Here is a 14,098-nt window from a genome sequence, read left to right as displayed (position 1 = left end):
TCCTATCTGCAATGTTGATGATGGACTAATTTCACAAGGACATGTGGTTGTGTCAATAGCAGTGGAGGATAGCGGCACTGAGCTTCAACAGGTTGACGCTCCCAGAATTGTTACTGCAATTAGTGCAGAGACAGTTGATGCAATTGTTACTATTGAGACTTCAGTCTCTCTTGAGGAGGGGATTATTATTTGGAGATTTGTATGTGAGTTTTCAAAGTGTTACTCCAATGTAGGAGGCAGTTGCTTCCTCAGGTGGGACCGAGGCACGTATGGAGTCACCCAATTATGATGTTGGTGATCTGGGTGTTATAGTGGAGTCAATAGATGTGAGTTTCTGCTCTAGTATTACTGATTCACAGCCTAAAGCTAAGTCATGTGTGCAGAGTCAAGTGTTCGCAGTTGAGGCTTCATCAGGAGATGTGGATGTAAATAAAATGGACGCATCTAATGATCCATTTGATGATGTTATGAGTTGTTCAAGGTATGATATCCCTTGCCACTTATTGGGTGATGACTCTGAAGAGGTGTTGATGGGTCCCAGGATCGGTGTTTACAAGATCTTATTATTGAGGTGGAAGCTGAGACATGTGAAGAGATTGATACTACGAGAGCCTCCATTTCTAGGGAGGTGTTGGTTGAGGTGTCGAGTAGTTGTACCTCGATTGCAGATGTGTGCGAGGTCATTAGCACACTTGCAGATATTGATCTTGTGGTAGGTAGTTCTGGTTTGATTCCCTATCACAGTGCAGTTAGCGAGACAGAGAGCTTGAATAGGAGGCAAGGGTTATAGAGGCATCATGTGACCAATTAGTTGAAGGTGAGTGATAGTGACATTTCTTCAACTATAAGCACTACGATGCTATCTGTCAGATGCTAGCTACATCTAGTTGGGGTGCTCCTATGTATGATGCGCACAGTAATAGTACTCTTTCTCTAGTACAGATTCATGAGCTTCGAGAGGCTGTCAAGATCTTGAAGCACAACTATTCACAGCTAGTCACTAGCAGGAATTACCTTCTGGAGTAAGGTAGCACTTGTTATGAAACATTGTTAGAGAAAGAGAAGGTGATTGAGCTCACCCAGGAGCTTGAGGTGACTGTGGACTCTCTTCAGTGTACTCAACTGACTCTTCAGGATTCACAATCATAGTTGGATGAAGTTACCGTGGAATTGGCGCAGGTACAATCGACACTAGGCCCAGACCCTATTCAGTTTCATATTGTGGTTGGTGGTGAGTTTGCTTCCATGATTAGTGATGAAGGACGTGATAATGTGTCTGACACATCCGTCCAGGATATGAGTGCAATAGGTACAAAGGAGGTGAAAGCATCAGAGGAGACAAGCTCTCATGGTGATTTGCTTCCTTTTGTTGGGAACGAATATATTTCTTCATTTCACACAGATGGTAGCATTGGACAGTTGGCAAAGCCACGTTTTCAGAGGGATCAACTGCAGGTCACGAGGGAGCAGGTTGACTCTTCCCCATATAATTTCTACTGCACTAAATCTTTCACGGAGTATCTTTTGGAGAATTTGGATGTGCGGGAAGATTCATACAGAGCATCTAAGGGTACTCTCATCCGAGGCTCTCGTGCCATTTGGAGGTTAGTGGGAAGGATTCTAAAGACTCTATCTACTATGCTTCCCCACAGGGATTTTGAAATTGGGTTTGCTGAGAGGATTACCCAGGATCCTGCCTCGCCGGTACTTCAAAGTCAGAGAATGGAGTCATCTTTTGATTCTCAGTTTGATACTGACAAGCCCTTGATAGAGATAGAAATTTTTTATCAACATTACATTGTGAGGAGTCCTCATCACTTTTCATTTGACACACAGGTAGAGCATTTCAATTCACATCAATGTGGGTTGCCTCCAATTTCATATCATCCATTATGGGTGGGTTAGCACCATCTTTTGCAGATCGGATTGACAACTGCAAGTTAGACCCATTGCAATATCTACACACCTAGGATAGTTTGATAGAGGATGGAGTAGGTGGTAGTGTTTTAGCTACCTATGGTTCTTACCATCTCCACAGTGCAATTGGGTGTGTGTCAGTTTGATGGGGACTCAGTATTTGGGTGTTTGGTGCTATAGGAGTTACTTGTACACAACAGGGATAGTATCAATTCTACCTTTGGGATCTATGAGGATTGTGATGCACGTTTTGCTCCGAGATTGCTTAGGGACAAGCAATCTTAGGCAGGGAGGACTGTAATGTCCCCATTTTTAGTAGGATCCTGAAGTTGGCTTGATCAATTCACCATTGCAACCTTCGTGAGTTGATAGTGGGATTTGAGGGTCTCAGTTGTGTGGCTATAGGCTTTTTAGCAGCCTACGATGTGTTTTGGCTCCATTTGATGGATTTACTATTTATGGTAGGTCAAGTTGTTGGTTTCGATGAGCTCAGTTGAGTTAGAAGAGTTTAGTGATGCTCTCAATTTTTATTTTGGGCTCCAAGAATCTTGGAGGGAGTGTCTATTTATAGTAAGTCACCCCGTCAAATTTATTCATCATATTTCATCATCAAGATCACTTTGGTGTTGTCATATTTTTATTTTCATTCTTCTTTAATTGTTTTCGCAAGACGGGTTATTCATCTAAATGTGCTGAGATTGTTATTTTTGTGGGTGTTGTTTGTTGATCACCTTAGTATCATATAGCTCATTGGAACCGAGACGAAAAGTTTTAAATCCTAAGAACAAGAGACAATGGCCTTGTGTGTTACAATATTATGATGGTGGAAAAGGTCATTTTTGGAGCCAAAAGTCATTAATTAATTATATTATAATAGCACTTTATTATATTTTAATGCTGTGTGGAGGAAGCTTCTTAAGTGAAGTTCATTTGGGAAACATGTGTCATTTTAAAGATTATAAATATGAGGCCATTTGATGGGAAAGGCATGTGATTAATTAATTATTTGCTTTTGTGGCCTGTGAAGGATTTCTGAGTTTGTTTAATTTTGTGCCGTTGCTGAATTATAAGGGTTTGCTTCTGAGTTGTCCTGCAATTTGCTGTTGAGGTAAAGCAAATTGAAATTAATCTCTATTGTATAGAGTCTAGAGTGTTATTGAGAAGTTATTGTCTTCCTAAAGCTGTGATTACTATCATGCGAGTCTTTCTGTGTTTGCTGAGAATCATTTGAAGTTGAAGGTATTTGCATCTACAATTTGAGTTAATTCATATTGACTGAAATTGCCACAGCTGAGGCGTTTGGGAAATCTGTAATTTACTACATTTCAATGCCAAATTCACCCGGCTGGGCATTATTCTATTCTTGCAAACGTATTGCCAAATCCCTGCTCTTGGCGGTTGTCTTTCCCTACAGGAGTGGCATCTAATCTCTCTGAATTCTAATGCCAAAATATCTCAATACTAGGCAGCGTCTGGGGAATTATTCTGCAAATATGACGTCCTCATTGAGATTACCAGGTCCATCTGAGAGTCACGTGGGCTTTGGAAAGCTGCTGGGTGTTTCTTTTGCTAACACAAAGCAGCCACGTGGGTGATTTAGAGAGCAGACTCAGGGTGAAAGAGAATGCATTATCAGGTTCTTTAAAACAGATTTAATTTTCAGTTGTTTAAATGTTAATTTTCTTGTAAATGTAAAATGCAACAGTTCTGAAAATATCATTCAGTCCATGTCTAAGTTGTGAATTTCACTTGGCAATATCTAAATTGCAAAACATAAATTAGAATACAGTCTTGAGTCTTGACTTCATTGGGGGCGAGTTATATGTTGTCTATTTGAGTATTTGTAATAATTGAGAAGAAACAAATTCATTCAAAGCCAAAACCATACAAACCAAAACAAAGACTTTTGTGGGACAATTGTTTAATGAAATGCCAGACAACTGACTAGTAAGAGAAATTGATGTTCGTTTAAACTATATCCTGCTGAGGGTTATTACAAAGAGCATTCTTGAGATTCTATATCTCATAAGCTTAATCATAAGAATGGAGCATCACTTAGCAAGGGAGAAGGGCTACAAAAAATCAAGATACGTTTGACCTTTTTTTTCCTTAAATCGCATAATATTATATTTTCAAATTGATGAGCCTATATTTGAATTGCACTTCTAACCTAAATTACCAATTCAAGATTGTTGGCAAGACAATAGTTATACGAAAGGTTTGTATTACTTAGGGACACAATTTTGGGAAGGCTAGACTGTAATGTCCCATTCTCCGAGATGGAATTCAATTAAAATATAAGATTAAACAAATAAATTAAATTAAATATTATAATTATAATTATATGAATAAAATAATATATACGTAAATATGCATAAATTTTTAAAATACGAAATATATAATAATTTTCAAAAACTTGGACAAATGTAGCAATATGTCACCTCTTATATATATATATATATATATATATATATATATATATAATTTGATATACATAAAAAATCCTAGACTTTAGACAAAGAATGTGGATGTATAATTCCCAAAGATACTAGTAATAGCAGCATTAATGATAACAACTATTGATTATAATATCGATCAAGTATGAATTCTATATCAATGGGACAAGGAATCACATCCGTACTTTTAAAATTACTCATCTTTTAAGCCTAGTATTTGTTAATGTTTTGTCTGGAATAATATAAATAGCAATGAAGGAAATAGAAAAAAAAAAAATAGGCACAATAAGACACGACATTTATCCTGGGTAAGCCCTTCAGCTTGAAGGGGAAAACCCAACAACACAAGAAAAAAAAATCTTTTATTGATAATAAATATTCAAGTTGAAAGTTGCAGGAGGGCCTAAACAACCTCAGAGAAGGTCGTGAGTTGTAGAAAAGAAGTTATATCGTGTCGTGAACCAAAAAAAAAAAATTTAGTTTTAACAAAATGTGTCCAAAGAAGTGATTGCTTGTGTCAAACACTATTAACGAAGGTCAATACTTGTCTCTAAGACCAAAAGAATGGTGTCACAGGAGCTTGTAGTGTTGAGAAAATTGTGTGAAACACCGGCCACAGAAGATTACCCATCAACATGCAGGGTGCATGTGGAGATGGCTAAAGAAGGCACAGTTTTACAAAAATACAAGAAAAGAAATAAAATTTTCTAAAAAAATTGACTAAGATTTATGAAAGATGATCCATGAAAAAATCTAGAAGAACCGTAATAGTGAGTAGAACCATGATTAGTAGATTGAGCTAAGGCAAAGTTTCAAGATATGTAGAGATAGATAATGTCAAAAAGAAATTAGAAATTTTTCAAACAAACATCAAGTTGGCTCTGATACCATATTACTGAGAAGTCATTGCTAAATTATTTTATGTATCAACAAATGATAAACACGATCATTATAAAGAATTTACAAGGTTACAAGAATAGAAAGTTTCAAAGAAGAAACTTAAGAAACAATCTTATCTACAAAGATTTACAAATATTACATACATGACCATTAAAGTAATTGAAAAATATTCTAATAAACAAGTTTTGTGTTTTAGCAAATGAGCTAGTTAGCTATGAGCGCAAGATGAGTGAATAGTATTCTCGACTCTTTTGTATTCTCAAGACTCTTTTCACTATCCAATAAGATGTTTTTTAGCACTCCATCCCAGCCCCCAACTTATAGAATATTAGATAAAAAATGTCAATAGTTTCCACACATTACTCTCAAATTTTAGATACATCCTCAATCTTACAAATCATCCCAAAATCCTTCATAAAGCCTTCGTTCACCTCATCATCATCAAAAGGAGTCAGTCTACCAACCCTAGGCATACCAATTGGGGTTATCCAAACCATTGCTATAGGTCTCAACGAGTCTTGCAAGGACTCCGCAAATCCTAAGGTGAGCCCATCAAAATAAGGCAAATTGCCTCAGGACTCAGACTCGGCCAAGTCCTGTCAACCTAACTCGCCCTGTGAATAGCGTTTGGAAAAGACAAAAAACCAAATTTTTTATGTTTTTTTTTTGGGATGTTAAGCATGAGCAAGACCTAAAAAGGTCATTTTGTCACTTGAAAACACAAAGAATAGAGAAATAAGAGCTGAGGGAAGAGTATTGGAGTTTTGGGAGATAGATTAGCAAATCGGTCGTCTCTCATCCATCAGTTGTCGATTGTTTGTGCCACTTTGTAGCTTGCAGATAAGCATTGAGAGGAGTTAAAAGGAGCATTTGGAGGACGTTTCTTTAATCTTGGGTTAGATTTCCATTTTTAGGAAAATTTTGAAGAGGTAAGATAACTTCTTTTTTTTTGTTAATTTGCAAAATTTTTTACATTCATGAATCTTTTTTATTTGCATATGTTTGGACTCTTTATAGATTTGCTCTATTTTATGGTGATGAAAAACTTGAAAAGCAGCCCTAGTGTTTGTAAATTGAATTTTCTATATTCTAAATGGTTTTTTTTTTTAATGGTATATTGCAGCAGCAGCAACATCATGTCTCAACCTAAGGGTAGTGGAACTAGGCCTAAAATTAACCCTGATGCTGACCCTAGTGCAGTGGCAAGGGATAGAGCTTGAAAACATGCCATTCCTAGGCATAAGAAAGGAGTTGACATGTTGGCATTGTATGACAACATATAATGGGGGAGACATTAATAGATTCAAATATCACCTTGTACATATACCAAGGCATGATATCAAAAAATGCGAGTTGACATGTTGGCATTGTATGACAACATATAATTGGGGAGGCATTAATAGATTCAAATATCACCTTGTACATATACCAAGGCATGATATCAAAAAATGCAAGGACATAACTCAAGATGTTTGGAAGTAAGGTACCAAATCTACAGGGGATCGCAATTCGTATCTTGAGCCAGCCATCTAGTGCTTCAGGATTCGAATGCAAGTGGAGTATGTTCATGGATATACACTTGAAGAGGTGCAACAGGTTGGCAGAAAAAAACTTGAATGATCTTGTTCTTGTTTACTACAACCTTCACTTCCACCACAAACAGATTTTGGGCACCGACACATCTCTCATTGTATTAAATAAGGTTGATATACAAGCAGGGTGGAACATAGAGGTTGATGATCCTATCTTCAATAATGAAGACTTGGAGTGGGTTGATCAAGTGGATCGAGAGGCAGAGGCAGTGGCAATGGCACTGGAGGAGGCTAGAGTACGAGGAGACCTAGTCCAGGACCTTAAGGCCGAGTATGATGGATCCAACTCTGATGATGAGGATAATGAGGATGACAAGGATGATCATGATAAGCATGCCTCTAAGGTTCAACCTCAAATACAAGGAGAGAGGATGGCTCTAGAGTCTTCCATGACCTATCTTAGGTGTACTCATAGGAAGACATAGGCTACTATGAGCCTTTCTTTTTATATATGTTTTAAACTTTTGATTCCATGGATTGCATATTCCATGGATATTGTAGACATTTGACAATTACACTATATTTCAGATTTCTATTATGTTATTTAGTTTAAGTAATTTCTTTCCAAAATTTGCATTTATATTTAAGTGATCTATGAAAAGTTGTATATGTGTTCAAAGTAGCTTCTATTTATCTCAAGTATTGTGTACTTAATGTTAATTGGCAAAATGATGAATGAAAAATACTTAAATCCTTTAAAAAAATTGAATTTCATGGGTTTTTTTAAGTTGTCGAGTCCTTGCTAAGTCCGGCCGCCAAGGTCAAGTCCGAGCCCAGTTTGGGCCTGACCAAGTCTGAGCCGAGTCCAAGGCTGATCACACTGATCCAAACAAGAGACCAAATTAAATGAGATGTTCATTGTGTTCTACCTCCCTATCATAAAAGGCTTATATGCTCATAAACATTAAATTGAAGGTCCCTATTGTGTATGTTTGCCTCATCTACATGAGCATGTTGTGAATGTATCATAAATCTTTCCAAGACAAAGAAAGTTTGCATAAACATGTGTAATTACCTGCACAAAAGGATAATCTTAAGAGCATAACAGTCTATAAGTAAGTTTTTTGTATCAACATGTCTATTTACCTAAATTCAAGTAAAGAGTATAGTGTGTGGGTGTGATACAAGAGACATGATTTAACAAGAATTATCAAGGATTAAAAGGGGTGGGCCGGAGAATCTAGGTGCATGTAGTTAGATGAGAGGAACTTTGTGTTCCTTTGCGCTCCCATGGGAATTACACCCAAAGCAATATAACATGGTATAGGAAAGTTTTCTAGAATACAAGAGACTCAGATACTTATTAACATATTTTATGGAAGGTTTATATTCAATTACAATCCATTATTTCATAAGGGGTCTTTAGAATCAGATCTGTTACAGTGCTGAAATACAATGTCATTGAAAATCCTCTTAATTCCTCCCAACTTGAAATTCTCTTATCAAGATACAACTCAACGTGTTCTTGTTAATTTCCATGAACCAACATGTAATTGTACCAGAAACCTAACATGTACATGGTGCTACTGACCTACTGGTTCCCTTTCTGACTGAGATTTTTGATAGGGTCCTTAGACAGGTTTAGGTATGGTCCATTTGTCCAAAACTACACCTGAGCAACACATTGGTGCCCAGGGATCCTAGTCTGACCTTAATACCATGTTATTTTCCAAGGAAAGTATAGCAATCAAAATTAGTTCTTCCCATGTGTGCGCTGAAGCAATCTATCACTGGCCTGCCAGTGCTCTTCATTATAGGAGCTTTCTATTAGGCTCCTTATTACAGTTACGTTCAAATCATTTCTCAAACAATTTCATTGGGAAAGCTCCATTTAAATATCGAAAGATATTTCAGAACTTAGTGCATAAATAATTTCAACCAGTTGTTCCCTTAAAAGCATGTGGTACATTCAGATATATTTCACTTGTTGCAGATACAAACCTGTTGTTCTGGGATCAGCTCTTGCAGCTCAGCGTGAAGATCCTGTCAAAATCAAAACATAAAAAAAAATATGAGTTTCTTATTGAGTGATTCCTCCAATTAGTAATTTGTTTGAAGCAGATGCAGAAATAGAAACATTAAAAGTTAAAACATAATCAAATCCTAAAATGAATGCAAGGAACTTTCAAAGACCACAAACAACCTCCGAAAATTTCTTCGTCCCAAAGATGAATGGAGTGGTCTCAACAACAAAAAATCACTACCAAAAGCAGTAATATATTTGACTGACCCCAGAATGATTAAGTTTATGAATTTGGTAAGACCTCTAAAGGAAACGTGGGATTTTCTGGAGGCTTGGATAATAAGAGATATGAAGATAGCAGATTTTTTGGCTTTTCTATTGTGCATCTAAACAGAAGCACCAATATTATTGAAAGTACCATTGAAAATTTACATCAAAATGATTACAGTGGGAAGGTAACAGAGTAGGCAATCAAAAAAGATTGAAGTTGAATAATTAGCATTCAGAAGCTCAGTGGAGATTTGCTGGAGGCTTGGATATTAAGAGAAAATGAAGATATCAAAAATTTTGGCTTTTCTATCATGCAACTAAAAAGAAGCACCAATATTATTGAAATTACCATTGCACATTTACATCAAAATGATTACACTGGAAGGTAATAGAGTAGACAATCACAAAAGGTTGAAGTAGAACAATTAGCATTCAGAAACCCAGTAGCATATGGAGGATGTTAGTAGGTTAAAATCTAATTCATGTAGATTATTCTTAATACAGCCTCTAAAACCTTAGAAAGCATTCTTATTTATTTGCAAATTAAACAGTAAATCTTTTAATTATGTCCCTCAGTTATTCAAAGGTAGCTACAGACATAATTTTGGAAAACAGTGTTTTTAAAGAATTCGATTTGCAGAAACATTTGTTCAAATGTAGCTAAGGACATATTTATGGAAAACAATGTTTTTGAAGGATTAGATTTGTAGAAATTGGGTTGTCATTACGCACTGACGATAATGATGAAATATAATAAAAGACTTATAACATTTGAGGGTTCCATTATGAATATTATTGCTTGTGTCTTAATGCAAGAATTTGATAGAGTAATTATCACCTCCAAGGGCAGCAATCAAGCTAGCCATCGGAGATCAACTTCGACTTAGCAGGCTATTCCAGTCATCATGAATTGGAAAGAATACAGGAACACTCTTCCCATCACATGTATGAACTCAATTTGCAAAATTGAGAGTTGCAGGATGAGGACAAAAAGAAATGGGGTTCCTTTAGCATAGTTACAAAACTAATCTGAACTCATCAAAGTCCCGAGATGTTCCACACTAAACAGGTCCTAAGGACTTGTGACCCAGGTACCCAACAAATTTGCTCAGACTTGCCTAGCCTATCAAACTCGCTGAATACAAGAAGTCCCAAGGAAAAGACTTGACCACATCAGGTAAAATGAAGAAAAGGAAACATCAAAAATAAGGGTTTCAAGTATTTTGAGGATGGTTAAAAGTGATAAAATTATAAAAAATGGCATGTGCCATGAAGATTTTTGTCGTCTCAAAGGCTTTTAATTTAGGTTTACTGCCCCCAGAATCCACAAGGGGCTGTAAGGTCCCCAATTTGAGCAGAAATTGATTTCTAAGCTTTTTGCTTAACTCCCAAATTCCGACAGCTAATTGGTAAGGAAAACAGGACTCCATAGTTCTTAGAGGACGTGGGCCCAATATTTAAGGACCTTAATGACAGTGAGTCCAATTAGTAGTCTGGATCAAAATGACACACTTCCAAAAATGTTTTCAAACTCCTAGGCTGTTCTCCAAACTTTTTGGAGAGCATGTGTATTTTTAATGTCTCCGAGTTAGCTCCAATCATGAAATCCCATCAGCTAATTGGTAAGGAAAATGGAACTCCAAAGTTCTTAGAGGACATGGGCTCAATATTTCAGGACTTCTATACAGTAAGTCTAAATAGCAATCTGGATCACAATAATACTTTTAAAAATGTTTTCGAACTCCTACTGTGTTCTCCAGACTTTTTATACAGCATGTATATTTTTAATGTCTCCGAGTTGGCTCCAATCATTGTACTACTGCTTCAACTTCATCATGGTATCAGCACTTCATTATAGCAGCTATTCAGTGAATATGATGTTCATGTACTAAACTTACAACCCTTTCGATGGTTATTCCATCAAAGATTTGTCTTTCTACAGATTTAAATTGTAACATTGATTGATAATTCTGCCAACAAGTTGATGTTGGTGATTACTGGTACTTACTGAACTGAACAAGTGATGTTTTTGCAATCACCTGCCACTGGACAAGTGCAAAGAGCTTGTTTTTTACTTTCAGTTGTTCAAACTTTCCCACATGTATGTGCCCCAAGATTTTCCACGAAAGCAAATGCGCCATTGCAATTCACATTGAATAAGTGGATAAATACTTTTCTTTATTAAAAGCATCCCATTGAATAAGTTGTCTGGCCTGCTTGACACTTAATGTCTTTCTTTGAGCAGCTTTATTTTAATACTTTGAAATCTGAAACACTCAATGCTCTCACCTTGCCCTTTCTAGGTTCTGGGTGATCAGAAAGTGGAAAGGAATTTGATGCACCTTTCACTTCTGTTGAATCTAGCCCATATCTTCAAAGAAAAATTGAGTGTGGTTATTTCAGTGGTATTAGAGCAGGAGATCTTGCCAGCCTATGCCTTTAACCATGCTAATTGCTTAAGGTTTCTCTTTAACTCTAGAGAAATGAGGTATTACATTAGAGAGCTGAAAACGACAAACCCACAAACCTAAGTTACAAACCCTTTTTCCAGAAGTTAAGAAAGCACATCAAAGTTCTTCTGGTGACATTCACTATTCTTCAAGAAGTGTGGAGACAAGATAAGATAAATTTATTAATGTCCAACAAGAGGCCACAAAAAGGGTCAACTAGAAAGAACAACAAACGGGGCCAGCCTGCAACAGCGACACCAAACGTTACCCAACAAAAGAAAGAAACAACCAAAACAAAAACAGAGAGGGGTCCAATGGAAGAACCCTCCTAGTTCTCGCTAAGGGTTCTAAACAACCGTGAAGAACCTCCAAATTAAAGGATAAACAATGGGACTAATCGAAGCCCTAGGCCACTTTGAAGTGTTCCTAGAGGAGGAAGGCCACTACTGATAGCAGCTTCTCCTGGGCTTCATGGATCTGGAATAAGAGGTGCAGCAAGTAGACACTTGGTGTCTTGTGTTGAGTGAGCCTTATGAAGAAGGAAGCAATGAGCTAACAAGGTAGAAACATTACAAGATACCAAGTTGGAGTGTGTGGCCTTGAAGCCTAATGGTTCCTTGAAGATAAAAGGCAAGGGACCTCTAGTCTATGTATCTGAAGAATGTGGAGAGCTACCATGGCTCTCTGAAGAAGCAATAGAACCTCCCCTTGATCTTGTAATATAAAGGGTAACGAAAGATGAAGTACTCCTCTAACTCAACCTCACCATTGTTGCAAAGCTAATAAATCCTATGCACTCTGTCAATGTGATGGTCAGTCTTACACCAGAACCGATGTGAACCAGCTTAGAAAAACCAAGAGGGGTCCTAAGGGGAATATCACTAGTGATGGGATAAGAAGGAAAGTCACACAATGAGTTCATCCTTAAGCTCCAAAAAGTTATCCACATAAATCATAGTTTTTATGCAAAGGAATGAGCTTGACGCCTTTTGTTTGACCTCGACCACAAGGTCCAAGTAGATGTTACTTAGTCAACCCCTTATGCTAAAATGGGGTCGAACGGAGCTTTATTGCCCTCCACTCGTGAACCCTAGGTTAGCCTTTATACTAGACGAAGTGGGTGATAGTTCAAGGGTCTCAACGCCCAGTGGCTCTTAAGCTAAAGGCCCTCGTATCGGTTAACCGTATAGTGTGAATGAAATACCTATATATGTTGCCTCTAATGCACACATTGAGCTCCTAGCAAGGAGAAAGAAGATGGGAGGTCATCGAGAGAATGTTAGAAGGGAGGGAGGCAATCCATCTCAATCCCAACATACCCCAAGAAGTGTTAAAGTCTCAATGAACCAACCATGAGCTTGACCAAAGGAGACAACAAAAGCAGTGATAAACTCTAAAGAACAATAGGCAAGGTAAATATATTTGTGATGTGTATTACTTGAATCAACAAACCCCCAAAGGCGGTAAAGGTACAAGACCAGATCAAAGATGGCCTCTGGCATAAAGGGATGAGCCCCAAACTATGCAAGAATAATGTTGTGCGGGATGGATTGCTTATACCAAATGATGCGGTCAAGGAGGAGACTCTAAACCCGCTTGGCGTAAGCCAAATTAGTATCCCACGATGGACCCCCACACCACTAAACTCTAGTGAATAGTAGGTTTGATAAGTGTATCCAAAAGTGTCACCTTGGACAAAGCGTCCTAAAAATGGTTTCGGAAGCACTATCTCTCAAGAAGGGCCAATGAACCATACCCTTATTTATCTATGGTTGAAGAGCGAGTCTCGTAATAAAGCAAGGTGTGAAGAACTCAACCCCTAGAGAAAGACGAGAACAACCCACCAAAGTATGAAAATTTTGAAGCAAAGATACAATTTGATGCCATGTTGCATATCATGTCACAAATGCTAGCTAAGATTAATCATTATATACAATGTGCTAATCCAATTCAAAATGAAGAATTCAATGTCTAACACCAATAACCATTAGAATACAAGTGGAGGCACTATTGAAGCAACTTCTAGGTTTGAAGGAACTTCCATAGTTGTCCCTAAACTTGTCCAACCTAGATTTTCATGTTGTGAGGGGGCTCAAGTTGTTCCAGAGGCCCAAATTCCTCTAACGAATGAAGTGAGTGCTAGCTAAGCAAAGTATGTGCCACTTCCAATCAAGATTCAAGACATAGTATGTGTCACTTCCAATCGAGATTCAAGACATTTTGTCTATCAATCAATTCATGAATCAAACAAAGATGATGTCTTCTTGTGGAAAGAGACTACCAACAAGCTTTGGAGAAATTTATTGGAGCACAATGTAATTAAATTTGTCATGTTGCATTTAAAAGGAGTAGCTCACAAGTGGTAGTACCTGTTCCCAAAACCACAAATTGGAAATCAAGAGTTTCGCCAATTCTCTAATTGGATTACTCAATCAGTTTTGGCCAGCGAATGGGAATAACCTCCTAATTCAATTCCCCTACACTTTAGGCTTTGCTAAATGTAACAATTTGGTCCTGCCTGTAACTTCAACAGCTCCAATTTATTGACAA

General features: G+C 37.3%; 1 protein-coding gene across 5 annotated transcripts in view; it reads right to left on the bottom strand.

The window, feature by feature from the left end:
- LOC149563759 (citrate synthase, mitochondrial-like) overlaps nt 1-14,098 on the bottom strand; it is a 208,256-nt gene that overhangs the window by 136,860 nt on the left and 57,298 nt on the right. For all 5 annotated transcript variants that reach the window (XM_089826893.1, XM_089826891.1, XM_089826895.1 and 2 more), the window contains one exon: nt 8,807-8,848. In XM_089826893.1, coding sequence (XP_089683019.1) covers nt 8,807-8,848 — 42 coding nt within the window. The remainder of the gene's footprint in view (nt 1-8,806; nt 8,849-14,098) is intronic.

This window comes from Cupressus sempervirens, chromosome 4 (genome assembly GCF_028749045.1).
Source record: "Cupressus sempervirens isolate cs-2001-9-10 chromosome 4, ASM2874904v1, whole genome shotgun sequence".
NCBI classification, from domain to species: Eukaryota; Viridiplantae; Streptophyta; class Pinopsida; order Cupressales; family Cupressaceae; genus Cupressus; species Cupressus sempervirens.
The sequence above is the reverse complement of the archived record's forward strand: the minus strand, read 5'-3'. Positions and strand labels throughout refer to the sequence as shown.